Here is a 15999-nt window from a genome sequence, read left to right as displayed (position 1 = left end):
AGACGACATGAAGACATGGTAGATGTAGATTTTCCACATGACAACAATGGCGTCATTCCATCATTGAAGATAGTTATCACAAATTGCAGCAGTATCATTTTATTTCAATGACTTATATAATAAAATCAAAAATAAAACTTGACGAACAATGTTGGTGGGTTGAACGATTGTAGGTTGAAGTAAGGAAATAAATTGCTACATTACATAAGATTGACAGTTCAAACTTTATTAAGTTGTCAAAACATTATCTTGTTAATATACTGAATCTAATTCAACTAGTTATCTAAACAAGAATGATATCATCATGAGGGAATCAATAACTCCACAAGAACGATTGGCTCTAACTTTGAGATTCTTGACATTAGGCGATTCATTTGTTGGTTTCCAATATCTATTCTGAATCTCAAAAAAAGAAAATTTCTACAATAATTCCAGAAGTTATGATGACCTAATCAAAGCACTTAACACTGTCTCACAAAATTGACAGTCCTCTTTAAGGAAATTAGCCATAAATTGAATCAAATACTAAATTGCTGCCCATTTTAAACTAACTCTGCTCATACACATGACAAAACAAGATTCTTCAAAAGATTAGCTTCAAGATTTACCTTTAAGGGAATACTAGTTCAAAGTTTGAATAAATCTCTCTATAGATAGCCTAGCTATATAAAACGTATAATATCATATTGATGATTACAATTTTAATTAACAACTCTGATTGATAACATGAAACAAACACTAGATGATTTGATAGCTACAGTAAAATAATATTTGAGCTATACTTTCTTGTAGGAACCCTTTAGAGAAGCTTTTTGACGTGACAACGTCTTATAAATTGGTTTGCTGGGTGACACTTCAAGAAACTGCGTTACGTTCCCACGTTATGCGCTCACAATGAGAGCGAGTGAGAGCGTTCGTTTCGGTTCACGGTCGTCTGGAAAGAGCACGAATAGGAGCAGTGGCGAGCAAAGCAGCAGCCCGAAGGCATTCACCTGGAGAGAGAGTGAAACGGAGCAGTCAACCTGCGCAGGCGCCACAAGCAATCTCTTGCGACTGCGCCTGCTTAGGTGAATAAGGTTGTGAAATGTTGTGAATGTGAATATGTTGTAGTAATCACAATAATGCATAATCACAATATAATCATGCATAAGTGAATAGGTTATGTTGTAGTAATCACAATTTTGTGGTTCAGTGCGAGATTCTTTGTATAAATTAATGTTTTCAATATAATTCTTTGTATAAATAAATGTTTTAAATTGTTACTATTATTTCATCCTTCTTCCTACTATACGAATGAATATTCACATTAAAATTATTTTACCACTCAAAGTCGTTGTCACGTAAAACTTTCGCCCGTATACCGACTTTACAGGCAACCATGCAATTTTTTCGAATTGATAGCTTTCTTCGATTTATTAATATTATTTAGAGTCCCACTTCAGGTTCAAAAGGTTGAAATTTCGAATTGATCTCAATCATCATTATAAAGTTTTCAAGTGAATTCTACCCATTTTTCACTTGAATTATGCAGTTCTAAATTTGTTAATCATGATACAAATTATATATTCCATGCATGTTTCTATTTAAATATTTGACAATTCACATATCCTACAAAATTACAAAAATCCTACAATTTACAATTAGTTATTGGATCACAATTTGATTTGTCATTCATTAACCTAATTCATTAGGAATTAGGTTATGACGCCTTCAATGTTTACGTTTTGCCTCACCCGTATGGCAAAATCGCGTCCACACGTACATTCAATGCTCACCCGAGGCGCCTTTGAGCACGCCAAAATACCGACAGGGTTCCGGTTCGCCCACATGCCTCAGCGAACAGTGTCCACACGTGCGAATGCAAGCCCATACACGTATGCTCACCCGAGGCAAACGTACGTGTGTACACCGTTCAATACATAATGACACAGAATACAATTTATTATAGAAGTTTTCTCTAATAATAAGTATTCATAATACTCATTGAGTATTCTGTGCTATTGGGCGAACATGTGGATGCGGCATTATAGTTTGTAGTAGAGAAGTCTATGTCGATATTTTCTGTCAAATCGTTTTGTGAACTAAGAAATTGATAATATAAGAGTTTAAGATAGATTCCATAGAAAATGGAAATATTCAAAAGAAAGGAAAACTAAATCCTTAAGAAAAAACTAATTTAGTTATTCATAATAATTTCATGACAAAATTGACGGGATCTTATAACAAGTTTATTATCATAGCAATCAACAAGAGTTTTCAATTTTGAAGTCAACTACGATATTCGATATAAGCTAAGCATTCGATTTATTTTGATATGCGCAAAAAGTCCATAACTTTTGAGGTTATATTGTGATATTCTTGCCAAACATGTTTATAAATGTGTGATTTAATTTTTGTCTAAATTTTTCCTGTTTTTGTTAAACGGAAATTTCGTTTTTATACAAATAAAAATTAGGTCCCATCAATGAGTCCAATGTCAATTTTAAAGGGATTGAAATGAAATTATACAAATTGATTGTTCACAACAAGAACTTTAGTGGTAAGTTATGAATAATTCTTGATTTGATGTTTTTGTGAGTTTGGAGGATGAATAATGAGTATAATTTTTTCACACTCAAAAGTAAGTACAGTATTTTCAAGTTTGAATTAGTATAATTTCATTGAATTTTAATTTATTTTTTCAACTCTATAATTTATTCAATTAAATGTTGGGAAGATGCCCTTGATCGATCTTATTGACATCATAATAAAATATAGCATTGTATAAAAAATTGCATAATGGAATCCACTGTTCTTACTGTTAGGCGAAATGATGATTTATTTGTAAATTCGAGTCTAAAAGTAATCTTCATAAGACTAGTAGACAAGCTAAAAAAGACTATTTGCACTGAAACTCAAGTTTTTACATTTATTGTGAATTCCCTCTATAAATAATCTCTTCAGGAAATTCATCAGTAGGCCTATTAAAAATATGATTAATCGAAATGATTTTTAAGTTTCCTAATTTACTAATAAAAAAGTTTTTACTATCATGTGGGTTACTGGCTATTATAAAAGCAGGGACCATACTTGAGAGTCTGTAATAATGCTAGTTATGTAGGAACCTAAGTATAAAACTTTGGCTTATTGAAGTCTTAATATTTCAACTTGTACCTAACTATCCAATTATTTATAATGTAAAACAACCGCTAAAAGATCCGTTATCACGAAAAGCAACTTTGAAAATTCAACCTACACATTGCAAACTTTCAAAATTGATTTGTAATAAAACGGATAACCGCGAGACCCTATTGAATTTATCTTTTCGTATTGTAAGTTTCAAGATCCACTATCAATACTAATTGTCCTGTTTTAAGAGGGCACTTGAGCTGAAGCTTGTGAACATGCTTCTCTTCCCTCTGAATTAAGGGTCGACTCAGTGGTTTTTCAACTATATATTATCCACCCATTTCGACCTCAATTTTATGTATTATATTATTCACAAACTCTTTAATATATTCTTGTAAGTTAAACCAAAATTTGATTCTGCTTCATTGATTACCCACACTTGTGGAATTCATGGCTCTATAAAACTTGATACACGTAATCCAACACACAGCTATTTAGATGGAACCAGTGACCGCGTTTAGTAAAAATCCAAATATCACTCGTAAATTAATTTACACTGTAATATGCTCTGTCACACAGCAGCTTCCTGACTGTTGTCTTGAAGGCGGTCTCATCCAACTGCTTCACACTAGAAGGCAGCTTGTTGATGAATTTAAGGACAGAAATCCTGTCAAACTGGCCTGCGAGACGTGGAGGTGGAGGCGTCTCTTGGAGTCATCCAACAGCTCACGGTGCCTGGTGTTGTGGTAGTGAATGTCACTTCCAGCGTGAATACGCTTGACATACACCAAGCACAGGAGGATGTAATGGCTCTTGATCGTTAGTACACTAATGCGAGCATAGATGGGCTTGCAGTGGTCAAGATGGTCGCAGCTTGTTGAGATACTTACAGCCCTCATTCGCAGCCTCAGGACATCAGCAGCCCCTGCCGAGTGACCCCACAGGAGCAATCCATTGGTGATGTGGCAATGGAAAAGAGCGTGATACATCATCAAAAGATACCTCTCAGTAACCAGGCCCCTCATCTTGAGCAGGAGAGTTGGCTGGGTACCTGCTGTATATGACTGCTCCAGCTGAGTTTACAGTCCAAGTCAAAACCCAGCAGCTTCACTGGATCCTGAGGGTCACGCAGCTTTTGAGACAAGCTGCAGATCTTGGGTCTTGTCATCATTCAGCTGGAATCGATCAGCAAGGATCCACAAAGTAGCAGATCAAAGATGCTCCACAGACGCCTCCAAACCCCGCTCAAACTCAGCACCCGTCGACAGTAGAAATGTATAATCCGCAAACATCCAGCAAATGCAGATCAACGGTTAAAACTTCTTAATTACCAAAATATTGATAGTTGAATTAGGCTCACTACTTCCAATACTAGAAAGCCGATAAAAATGTATATAATTTGGTATAGGTGACCAAGTATTATCCTATCTCTTTGATAATTTGAGTTTGACTTGTTGATTTTCAGGCGAAGATTTAATTTTGAATCCAAAGGACTTTCCAAACTTGAGGAAAGGTGACATCGTTGAAATATATCATCCAGAAGATGATTTCAGCAGATTATTGCTACAGATCACCTTATTCAAGGATGACTTGCAGGGAAGAGGTAGGTTCAATTACGAAAAGAAAAATTCAGTTGCAGAAAGAGTTGATATTTTTTCTCTAATATCTCATATTATATTTTGCCAATTCTAGTTTGAATATAGTTTGATGCATTCAACTAGTCTAACGAGTCTAAAAATGCAGTGTAAATTCGTTATATCAATCACAAATCTTATAAATATGATTGGGAAGGAACAACAGGCTTGGCTCAAAACTATTCCATTCCCAATTTTTGTAATGAAATGTTCAAAAAATAGGTTATGATTCTACTGTAAGAAGTTCAAGTTCAATTTTCGTCCAAAAATATCTATGCTAGAAATTTTGAATTTAGAAGAATTAAGACACCAAACTATAGTTAAATATTACACTTAATTATCACTGCACATAGAATTAAGTCATATTATAAATTTTTGAAGCCAAAAATACACACAACTTCTCACATTGTTATGATGATAATGATACCTTGTAGAGTGAAAACTGGGTTTCTAATCTCTCAAATCATTACATTAGAGCAGAAAACGTACAGTATTGTGTTTCTATTTCATGATGGAACAATTCTAAGATATATGACAACAGTGTTCAATTTATTGGAGTAAGTTAGCCTATTCTTGTATTATGCCTACTATTATATTATATTATTTTAAGATAAACTGGTATTTACTAGCTGTGCTTTGCACATAGTACACAGCACATAAAATATATGTACTCTGTATATTACTCTACTTTCTTGAAGGAACTCTCCCACATTCACAGACGTGTACTACCAATTGAGCCTCCTCAGGACTCAGGGTAATTTTTTTGAATGTAATTGTAGGTATTTATTCAATACTTGTAATTATTTTCTTTAATAAAGTTTTAAATCTCTGTGAATTTTTGTGTAGGCTGTACTTGAAAATAATACAAAATGTTGTACTGTAATTTGACAATCTCTTGCATGAACTGTAAATTTGTGTTGATTTTCAGAAGCGATCAGCGTGGACTCGACTATTGCCAGCACTTTCCAGCTGCGCACATATGCGGATGTGCACATGAACATAGTGAACCCAGACACAGTGGCCCTTGATTCGGTCGAGCTCACCTTCAAGGACCAGTATCTGGGCAGAAGTGAAATGTGCAGAATGAAAAATAGCCTGGTAAATTATGGCTCTCTATTATTACTACCATCTGGATTCAATTCTATTATTCAACATATTTATGACTTTGAGTTTGAATAGGTATTGTATTCCTTCAATTATTATTGTTATTCAACTACAATAATATTTTCCCAAATTAGTATGTGCACGTGATAGTCTAAAAATGCCGTGTAAATTCTTTAATAGAGTGCTATTAATACACATACTGAAACAAATACCGTTTTTATATTATATTATTCTTGTAGTATATGTTATTAATACAAATACTGAAACAAATACCGTTTTTATATTATATTATTTTTATATAAAATGGTATTTACTAGCTGTGCTTTGCACATAGTACACAGCACATAAAATATATGTACTCTGTATATTACTCTACTTTCTTGAAGGAACTCTCCCACATTCACAGACGTGTACTACCAATTGAGCCTCCTCAGGACTCAGGGTAATTTTTTTGAATGTAATTGTAGGTATTTATTCAATACTTGTAATTATTTTCTTTAATAAAGTTTTAAATCTCTGTGAATTTTTGTGTAGGCTGTACTTGAAAATAATACAAAATGTTGTACTGTAATTTGACAATCTCTTGCATGAACTGTAAATTTGTGTTGATTTTCAGAAGCGATCAGCGTGGACTCGACTATTGCCAGCACTTTCCAGCTGCGCACATATGCGGATGTGCACATGAACATAGTGAACCCAGACACAGTGGCCCTTGATTCGGTCGAGCTCACCTTCAAGGACCAGTATCTGGGCAGAAGTGAAATGTGCAGAATGAAAAATAGCCTGGTAAATTATGGCTCTCTATTATTACTACCATCTGGATTCAATTCTATTATTCAACATATTTATGACTTTGAGTTTGAATAGGTATTGTATTCCTCAATTATTATTGTTATTCAACTACAATAATATTTTCCCAAATTAGTATGTGCACGTGATAGTCTAAAAATGCCGTGTAAATTCTTTAATAGAGTGCTATTAATACACATACTGAAACAAATACCGTTTTTATATTATATTATTTTAAGATAAACTGGTATTTACTAGCTGTGTTTTGCACATAGTACATAGCACAGAAAATATATATATACACTGTATATTATTCCACTTTCTTCTCGGTACGGTACGGTACGATAGGTTAAGTTTCAACAAGTGTAAACGCGCGCGAAGTAAAGTTTGTCTTATTGATTTATGATAAATTGCCTAACAAGTTATTACTCCATATTGAAAAATACCATCGAATATGAGAATTTTTTATATTCTGCTCGTGAGCTTGAATCTTTCTGGAAAATTATTAATTAAATTGAGACGAAGATATGCTTAAACTATTCCTGATTCAATTCAAACATTCCAATTGCTAAATCATTCTTTACAATACTTAATGCTAATTTCGATTCACTCTGATATCACATCTTGGTCAGATAATCATTTTGATCTTCTGTAAGTGTTTGGAATTGACCAATTTTTTTAATTCCAATTTTAAAATATGAGAAATAAAATAAGTTTGATAGTTTCTCCAACATGTTTTAGTTTTGAACGTGTGAGGAACAAATATGATTCAAGAAAAAATATGATCAGACTTGAATCGTGTGATTCTTCGTTAGATTGTGCAAAAATTTCTTAACGCAATGCTCAGAAATAATTCATTCCCATCATCGTTTTTCAAGCTTGTCCATACCGCAAAACAACTTCATGAATTATATTTATTTACTCACCGTACCTAATTTCCTTTCATTTCTCTGACTACTAACTGATTTGTTTCACTTTTCAGGTAAACACTTGTGTGTATTTGAACAAGAAGATTGAAATGTGCGGGGGGAATGTTCGGTGCCAAGTGTTTGAAATGTGGGCCAAAGGTGAGAGGGTGGCGTGTGGTGTTATTAATGACGATACCAAGGTTGGTCTGACATTATTTTCAAAATTGAGTTTTGCCATCAATCCATACTCATGTTTCTTATATTCGTCTAATTGTATGATACATAAACAATTAGAACTTCATACAGTATGTTGAGTATTGTTCGAAAAAATAATATAATATCAATTAAAAATATATTTCTCATTTTGTTTCAGTATGAAAACGAAAATATTTATTATTATTAGAATTCTTAACGCTTTGTCCAGTTAGAAGGTATTTATTCCCTGTTGATCAACAACAGCCGCTTCAATAAAAGCTGAATTATTATTTTTTTTTTTTAGTTTTCTGCTATTTTATTCCTTGTATTATACGTCATATTAACTTTGAATGGATATTATTATTGTTAGGCATGAGGCATCACATTACTTTTTATCTTTAGAAGATTATTTCTACTGAAGTATTCAATAGACTTATAAACTTACAAATTACTATTACTGACATACTAGACTCATAGATTATGACTGGCAGTCTAGAAATTGCATCTACCATTTTTTCCAACTAATTATGATTATTATGAATATATTACTTTCAGATTGTGTTCAGATCTTCAACGAGTATGGTGTATTTATTTCTTCAAATGAGCTCAGAGATGTGGGACTTTGATATACATGGTGATCTCTATTTTGAAAAGGCTGTGAATGGATTTATGACTGATCTTTTCCAAAAGTGGAAGGTAAATTCCAATATTTTTTTCCTTCAGACATAATTTTCAAATGAAACAAATCGTGACATTCTGGTTAAGTTATTCGGTTTCGTTTTAAAATGGATTCTATCGAATTGTTTGATCTCAGAGAGTCTTTATTATAATAATTTGAACTCAGAATATTGTAAATTTGTGTTTATTCTCAAAAAACTCATTATATTTTTTTTAAATATTTTATGATTATCTATGACAATTTTCTAATGCGTTGTTACTCTCTTACTATTTCTAAATTTTAGTGGAAGGGTTTGTTATAATACTATTGTTCAATCCAGGGTAGCTGTGCAGAATGAAAGATATGATGATTGGTGATTAAAAAATGAACATTTAATCATATTAGTGAATGATTAGCAAATGAACATTTAATAATATTAGTGGATGATTAGCAAATTAACATTTAATAATATTATCTGCAATGAATACAAATTCCTCGATAAAATTATAAATTTTTATCTTACAGAAATTCGGAAGTAATCATGAAGTAACTATTGTTCTATTTTCAAGAACATTCTATTGTGCTCAGAACTTGACTGATTTTCCCGACCATATGAAAGGCTGTGTTCAACAAGACTACAAAGGACGATTTTATGAAGATTTTTATAGGTAAGTGTGAGAGTGAGTTAGTGTTCGAAATCGATACACAATATTAATCATTAACAGAACTAATTACGGTATTTGAACTAAAACAATAAACAAAATGATGAACTGCAATTTGTGACTCAAGTTCAATAATGAGGTTGAGATAAATGAACATTTTTTCAATACAGTTAACTTCAACCAATTTCAACTGCTAGATAGTCCATGAATTGAGATGAATGTTTATGTTTTTGAAGGGACGGATTGAAAGATCCAAAGGTTCGAAGAACCTCACCCGTCAACCGAAGCTTATTGTGTGTCCCAAAAGTATGCTAGTTAGGCAAACCAACTCCCGTGTCCTTTACAAGTTCCAGGAGTTTTTTTTCCCCTATACTAACATTCCATTCCTTACCTGGTTGCTTGCAGCCAAACAGAGCCCTTCTTTTAGCCCCAAGTCTTTCGCAATCCAGTAAGATATGCTTGGCAGTCTCTTCAGACTGATTACAATTCCGACTTCCATTTCTGAGTCCAATTGAAGAGCTCGATTCCAAACGGGCCTAAGTCCATTTTTGTGGAAATCGAGATATCAGCTGATTATTGAACCTTATACATAGACCTTCATTCCTAGCATACTAACTACTCCAAACTATCCTTAGTCACTGCAAAATAGATATCACAATATCACGTTTTTTCCAAAGTGTATCTAAGTCCATTGCTGTTCCTTTCCATTCCAACCTTAGTCCTTTGCGCATGCGCAGAGCATCTTTTTCTGTCGGTCTGTCTACAGATTGAAGCCTAACCACCATTTTTCATACAGATCAGCACGTTTTCAAGGGAAGAGAACAGTGAAAGTCAAGAATACATACACTGGGGATTACCAAGAACATCAAGTGATCAAGAAAATTTATTCAAAAAAATTGGCAAAATATATTCAACTCAGCAAATACAGCACTTGAAGAAACTTATCATATTAGTGACATGAAGAAGGTCCGAGTCCAAGTTTCTTTCCAAAATGTCACCAAGTCCATGGACTTAGTGACATTTTGGAAAAAAAAGCAAGGAAATTAACCTATTACAGAGAAATTACTTCAAAATATGCAAAATTATTGTATGGAATTCAAAATACACACTTTAAACATTGGATTATAAACATTTTCCAACATTTAAGTGATGACTATCAAAAAATCGATTTCCTGAGAAAAACACTTTTGTGACTTGGGCCCATTTGGAATAGAGCTCTTCAATTGTATGGAGATGTTTCCTGAAGTAGTCGTGTCCAGTTATCAGGGCTTGTAATTGACTGCTTGACCTGACCTCTAACCAGACTCACCAGCCAGATGCCAGATGGTGAAGCAAGGGCTTGCGCCTGCCAGCAGCCTTTTGCCAAGTGCTTGACCAGGGTGACCTTGCCATTGCTGGTGATGTAAGTCCCTGGACCATTTACTTATTGTATGGAAGGCAGTTGTTTTGCTTAAGTCACAGCTTGGCTCTAGACCAAAGAATGACTTACTAGAACCCCGCTTACCAAGCTCATCTGCACGCTCGTTACCTCCTACATGGCCAGTACCCAATCAAGATGCACAGAGTTAGGTGTTACAAGCCTGCTGAGTGTTTTTTGGCACTCCCACACCAATTTAGACTTGATTTCATTGGAGTCAAGAGCCTTGCGGGCTGCCTGACAATCTGCCAGGATTACTATATGATTGTCGCAATAGCGTCTGACAATGCCTATGTTGGCACAAACCATGATGCCCCAAATCTCTCCCAGAAAGATGGTACAGTGTTGTCCCAGACTTGTACAAACTTGTTTTCTGGGTGAATCACTGTACACCCTGTAGCCAGATTTTCCTTCAATGAGAGAACCGTCCGTGTACCAGACAAGGTTGCCTCTTTTGAGATAGGGCCCTCCCTCAGACTTCCACTCCTCTCTGGAGCAGAATTCAACAGAGAAAGGTTTAGTGAGAACCAACTCCGTACTCATGACATCTGACGTCATTTCAAGCACAGGGCTGTGAGAATCACCTTTGGTGATTGTGCAATGGCCAGTCCTTCTGTCCATTGGCTTGCAACTTTCAGTTGATAGGCTGATTTTCGTGCTTCTGCCATTATAAAAATGCTCGATGGCAGTAAGCCAAGAGCAACTTCAAGAGTTGCTGATGGGCTGCTCCTAAAAGCTCCATTGACTAAATGAAAGAAATGGCAAGTAGTAATTGAATTATAACAATATTGTATTGTTATATTAATTTTATTTTATTTTATTCGAAGCTACGCCAGAACCGGATATTTTATGTTTTGAAGACGAGGGTTCAAGACCTGATTTTTATTTTCTAAAAAAATTATTTAAGTCTGATGTTGACATCAAAACCATGCGATTGAATGGATGAATGAATTATAACAATATAAATGATTCCTTCGCATTGATGAAATAATTTCATATTGTGTTTATCTCATATTGTATTTTATATTGTTGAATCCAGGGTAGCTGTGCAGAATGAAAGGTATGACGATTGGTTTCCGGTTCTGGTGCAGTTGCGGAAACTATTCATGGAGTACCAAGATGCTGTGCTGGAGTACCATTCCCGACCCAACATCGTCATCCCTAAACCAGTCAACTCAACCGCTGCCCAAGGAAATTTCCTCGAAGTTTTAAACATGTCTTTGAATGGTAATCGACATTTAATTTGCATCTCCAACTAATTCTATCAATTCAATTTTAATTGAGATTTTAAAGGGGAAAAAATTTATTTTCAATGGCAAAAATTGTTTTTCACATATGCTGTAAACTGCACTATTTTTGTATAAATGGAACAGTTTGAAACTTTGAATAAAACAACTTTTGAAGTAGAAACACTTATTGGTGGGGTTGGTGGTTGTGCGAGTTAGGTGGTATTGTTGAATTGTGAACTATTTTATCAAAAAGCGTATGGGATGAGATATTTATTTGGTCATTTAGAATACTGTTGGGGAATTGCTTAGTTGTTTGTTGGTTCTATCAATTCAATACCGCCCAAATAGCTTGTCCACCAACCTCACCCCATCATCCCCACCAATTCCTCCACTCACACTCTATACCAGTAATAAAACTTAGAGCAAGAGTCAGATTCCTAAGTCTAAAGATGACCGACAACAGGTCGAAACGTTGTCACGGCTTAAAAGTGAGTGTTTCCACTTCAAAAGTGTTTTCAATTAAAAGTTTAAATTAATAGTAGAAAAGAATGGATTTACAACACAGGAAGTGTTTTCAATTCCCATAACTCATATTTTATGTTATCCCACTGCCATCTTTTATGATTCAATAACAAACTAATCATCTTTCCCAAAAGTATTGTTTTTTATTTGTAGTCCTGATTTCTGTGGATAACGTTTACTCTTAAAATATCAAATCAAAGCCTAATACTACGTTTCTCAAAAACTCGTTGAGTGTTGAGTGTTAGGTAAGAGTAAGGTCCAGGGCATTATAAATGTTATAACAAGGAATTCACCATCTCGTCATCATCACCCACGCACAAGCTTGAAGCTCATGTGGGCGTCACCCTCAGCAAAGAAAACATGTATAAAATAACTTAATTCAACTTAAAAATAAGTTTAAACAAATATTTTGTTGGACATCTGTATAGCACGGCAGAGACTCAGACTGATCGCTCCCGCCTTGAGTTTTTTTAGTCAAAGCATAATGCTAGCACAGCTCTAACAGTAGTATACTTTTATCTATTTATTATTTTGAAATATATATGAGAGCACAAAGATAACATCCCATAGTTGCTCATTTGATTCATGAACAAATACACAATTGAGAATGCAAATAACAAATATTAAAAGACATGAAAAGTATTTCCTCATTTAAGAGGAACATCATAACTTCTATAAATACCTATATTGGTTTTATCGGGATATACATGTAGTGAGATTAAAATTAAATTTAAATTTATCTGATTCTTTTACAAATTAATATATGCAATCACATAATATTCACAAGAATAAAATTATCAATTCTACAAAAGAACTTGAAACTCACAAGACTAATGTCTGATCGCGAGCTTGTACAGTATTTATTTATTACAAAAAATATTATTAAGAAGATGAAAAAATACTGAATGACAAAAGAGAAATAATTGTAGCTTAAAGATAGAAAATAAGTAAGAATAAAACTAAGTAATAAAAGATTCACTTTCAACTATTAGTATTCCTCATAAATGCTTCGCATTGAAGTGACTCTCATTCTAGGTGTGACTCTGCTGTAGTATAGTTTGTATTTTAGTTTTCGAGAAGCATTTCTTGGACAGGAGCTTCGACCGAACGGGGCAGCTGTCGGTAGTGATAACGCCCGGTGTGGGCGTGTTCGAGGTAGATCGTGAGCTCACCAACGTCACCAAGCAACGAATCATCGACAATGGTGTCGGCAGCGATCTCGTATGCGTTGGTGAACAACCGCTGCATGCGGTCCCCTTGCTCAAGGTCAGCTCAATTCCAATCAATATTTAGATAATAGAAACACATAGGCTAAATATAGTAAAATATCTCGAATTTATTTGGATAAAAAGACAAACATGTTTCAACGATCACTTCTGTGTGAGAAGTCAATCCTGAGATCTTGAACTGATAATTGGATGCCCTTCACAATTACTGTGTTAAAATGAAGAAGAAGAATAACTATCATTCTGGCAGTCTGTTGGCTGTTATTCATTTTTTCAATTCAAAAATTAATTTATTTCGCACAACATAATACATTATTACAAATAATGTATATTATTATTACAAATAAAAGCATTATATTCTTCTATATTTATAAGGGAGTCACAGTATTGATGATTGCTGATTGTGATGGAATCCTAAGAAATCCCATCTAAAGGCAAATTCCCACAGTGAGAATATTATTCCTATAAGCTCTAATGGGACTATTCATACTCGCTCGATCGTGCTGAGTGGGAACAGTCCAATCAGAACTCATGGAAATCATGTATGGGAACCCAGCTTGTGGGTTCAAGCCCACGTGAATTCCACGTATCAGTATCATTGTCAGTGACCGGTACAGTGAAAATATAATTCCAATGAGATTATTCTCAGTCAGCTCGGTTGAGCGAGTATGAACAGTTCTATTAGAATGTATGGGAGTAATAATCTCACTGTACCTAACACGTTCATTGATATGTGGGAATCCTTTTTTTTACTTCTTATTGATTTTAAATCACGACCAATCTTGTTAATCCAGTTGACAAGTGTGGACAATGTCTAAACTAGACCAAGCTATTATTGCAAATGTTTGTTTGAGATGTTGAAAATTGACAAAACCACCAAAGAAAAGATTGATCGATAAAAGGTATCTATATTTTTTACAACACATGAATTACGGAGGAAATAATTTCTGTTGAAAGCAAAAATGACTTTGAGTTCACCGATGTACTAATCCAAACTGAAATATAACTTTATGCTTTTTTGCTTCTGCCAGTTTAAGTTTCCTTGTTACTTCTGTGTTCTGCCTCTAGAATCATTACATAATTTTCTATGTATGCATATAATCAAGAATAGGAATTTCAATCAATAAGATAAGCAAACATTTTTCAATTGTTGATACCTTTTTCAGTTTCACAATAAGGACAAATCAATGATAGCAGATGATTATAGTATGCCACATTGGATTAATTTAAGGTGAGTAAATCTGATGCTATTACATTAAACTTTGACAATTTAATTAAAATCCAAAAAATCGGGAAATTTAAATCAAAATATTTTAAGAGTAAAGTGTTTTGTCTATAACATTAGGTACACCAGAATTTATTCGATATATAGATCAATGATTCTCCAGGATGGCTCACCAAAATTAAATAATTCAGACTATCTGTACTCTAGGCGGCGTATATCATGATTAGACTGAAGCAAGTCCTCTCTGTGTGGTCAGTTTTTTGGTAACTTTAGGCAGTTTAGTGGATATGCATCCAGTCTGAGAATGTGGCTATGACACACGACCATGTCAAACGCCCCCCACATGGCGGGGCTCTCAACTCAGAAGAGATAGACAGGCCCACACAAGGTGGGCTTAGCTTGCTATGCTCATATATGTGGGTAAATACATTCTGCCGTCCTGGGTAACATAATAGATACATAAATCAGGAACCTTGGTTACTTGGCTCAAATTTGTTAGTAATGTACATTATACATTCTAATGTATATTATAATGTAATTAACGAATAAAAATAGTCAAGTATCCTTTTTATATTAATTCACAACAAGTGATTAGCGCTTGAGAATGGCTATAATCAGTCGAAACTTATAAAATATAAAATGGAAACTTGAGAATTTTTATTTTATTTCAATAATTGCAGTAGCCCTGTAAAGTAAAAGGGAATAGTCCTATGTAATTGTCAATTACAATTTAATATCATCACTTCTTTTAAATGATCATCCACCTTTTGTGTTGTGGCTATCCTCCATTGTAACCTTTCAATTACAAACATTCTAATTGTATTTTTTGTAGTTTTGTAGGTTTTTAGTTTTTCAGTTTTGGAAATGTAGTTTTCAATTCAAAGATATTCTAATTGTAATATTTGTGTTCAGTTTCTACTCTAGCAATAAGAAGTTGCCGTACTCGAACTTTGTGCCTCGCATCAAGCTGCCGCCCCGACTACCGTCTCGGGTGGGTGGCGGGGGTGCAGTGGTGGTGCCCCCGTCCCCCCATGGTGCCCCCTCCAACAAGGCGCACAACGAGGAGGACGAGTCGACGCTCAACCCCCCTACCGCCATTGACTACGATGCTTACGATGCCCAGGTCTTCACTCTGCCCTCGGTGCATAATGGAAGGTAAATTTCACATTTATTTGTGCTATTGATGTAGCATAAAATCTATTATTGCATGTTTTACATGTAATAGTTATTCGCATATTTAATTAGGGACGAGGCCTTTTCGATATTTGAATTACTCAAATGCGCCTCAAAGGCGAAAATATGACATTTTATATTGAGGGCGA

At 34.4% G+C, this 15999-nt stretch overlaps 2 protein-coding genes across 5 annotated transcripts in view; both read left to right on the top strand.

Annotated features, from left to right (window-relative positions):
* The first annotated feature begins 2347 nt into the window (after positions 1–2347).
* On the top strand, positions 2348–5921 carry LOC120348891 (GATOR complex protein DEPDC5-like). The gene is made up of 3 exons (XM_039436618.1): positions 2348–2539; positions 4574–4711; positions 5671–5921. The coding sequence occupies exons 1-3, from the start codon at positions 2497–2499 to the stop codon at positions 5919–5921; spliced, it is 432 nt and encodes a 143-aa protein (XP_039292552.1). The 5' UTR covers positions 2348–2496.
* Positions 5922–6466: 545 nt separating this feature from the next.
* LOC111054732 (GATOR complex protein Iml1) overlaps positions 6467–15999 on the top strand; it is a 51832-nt gene continuing 42299 nt past the window's right edge. For 3 of the 4 annotated variants that reach the window (XM_022341829.2, XM_022341831.2, XM_022341830.2), the window contains exons 1-8: positions 6507–6632; positions 7618–7743; positions 8294–8434; positions 8922–9064; positions 11515–11702; positions 13296–13492; positions 14619–14683; positions 15590–15832. In XM_022341829.2, coding sequence (XP_022197521.2) covers positions 6528–6632; positions 7618–7743; positions 8294–8434; positions 8922–9064; positions 11515–11702; positions 13296–13492; positions 14619–14683; positions 15590–15832 — 1208 coding nt within the window. In that variant the 5' untranslated portion in view covers positions 6507–6527. Of the gene's footprint in view, positions 6633–7617; positions 7744–8293; positions 8435–8921; positions 9065–11514; positions 11703–13295; positions 13493–14618; positions 14684–15589; positions 15833–15999 lie in introns of all 4 variants that reach the window. The other variant, XM_022341828.2, reaches the window with a different exon arrangement.

Source organism: Nilaparvata lugens, chromosome 10 (assembly GCF_014356525.2).
Source record: "Nilaparvata lugens isolate BPH chromosome 10, ASM1435652v1, whole genome shotgun sequence".
Lineage (NCBI taxonomy): Eukaryota > Metazoa > Arthropoda > Insecta > Hemiptera > Delphacidae > Nilaparvata > Nilaparvata lugens.
This window is presented reverse-complemented; position numbering and strand designations above follow the sequence as displayed.

What these genes read in the sequence shown, in the direction of transcription:
- LOC120348891 (XM_039436618.1), top strand. Translation starts at nt 2,497, where the DNA reads ATGAAATTATACAAATTGATTGTTCACAACAAGAACTTTAGTG. An exon ending in TCACAACAAGAACTTTAGTG is followed by an intron (nt 2,540 to 4,573) that starts GTAAGTTATGAA and finishes GTTGATTTTCAG; the next exon opens with GCGAAGATTTAATTTTGAAT. An exon ending in GGATGACTTGCAGGGAAGAG is followed by an intron (nt 4,712 to 5,670) that starts GTAGGTTCAATT and finishes GTTGATTTTCAG; the next exon opens with AAGCGATCAGCGTGGACTCG.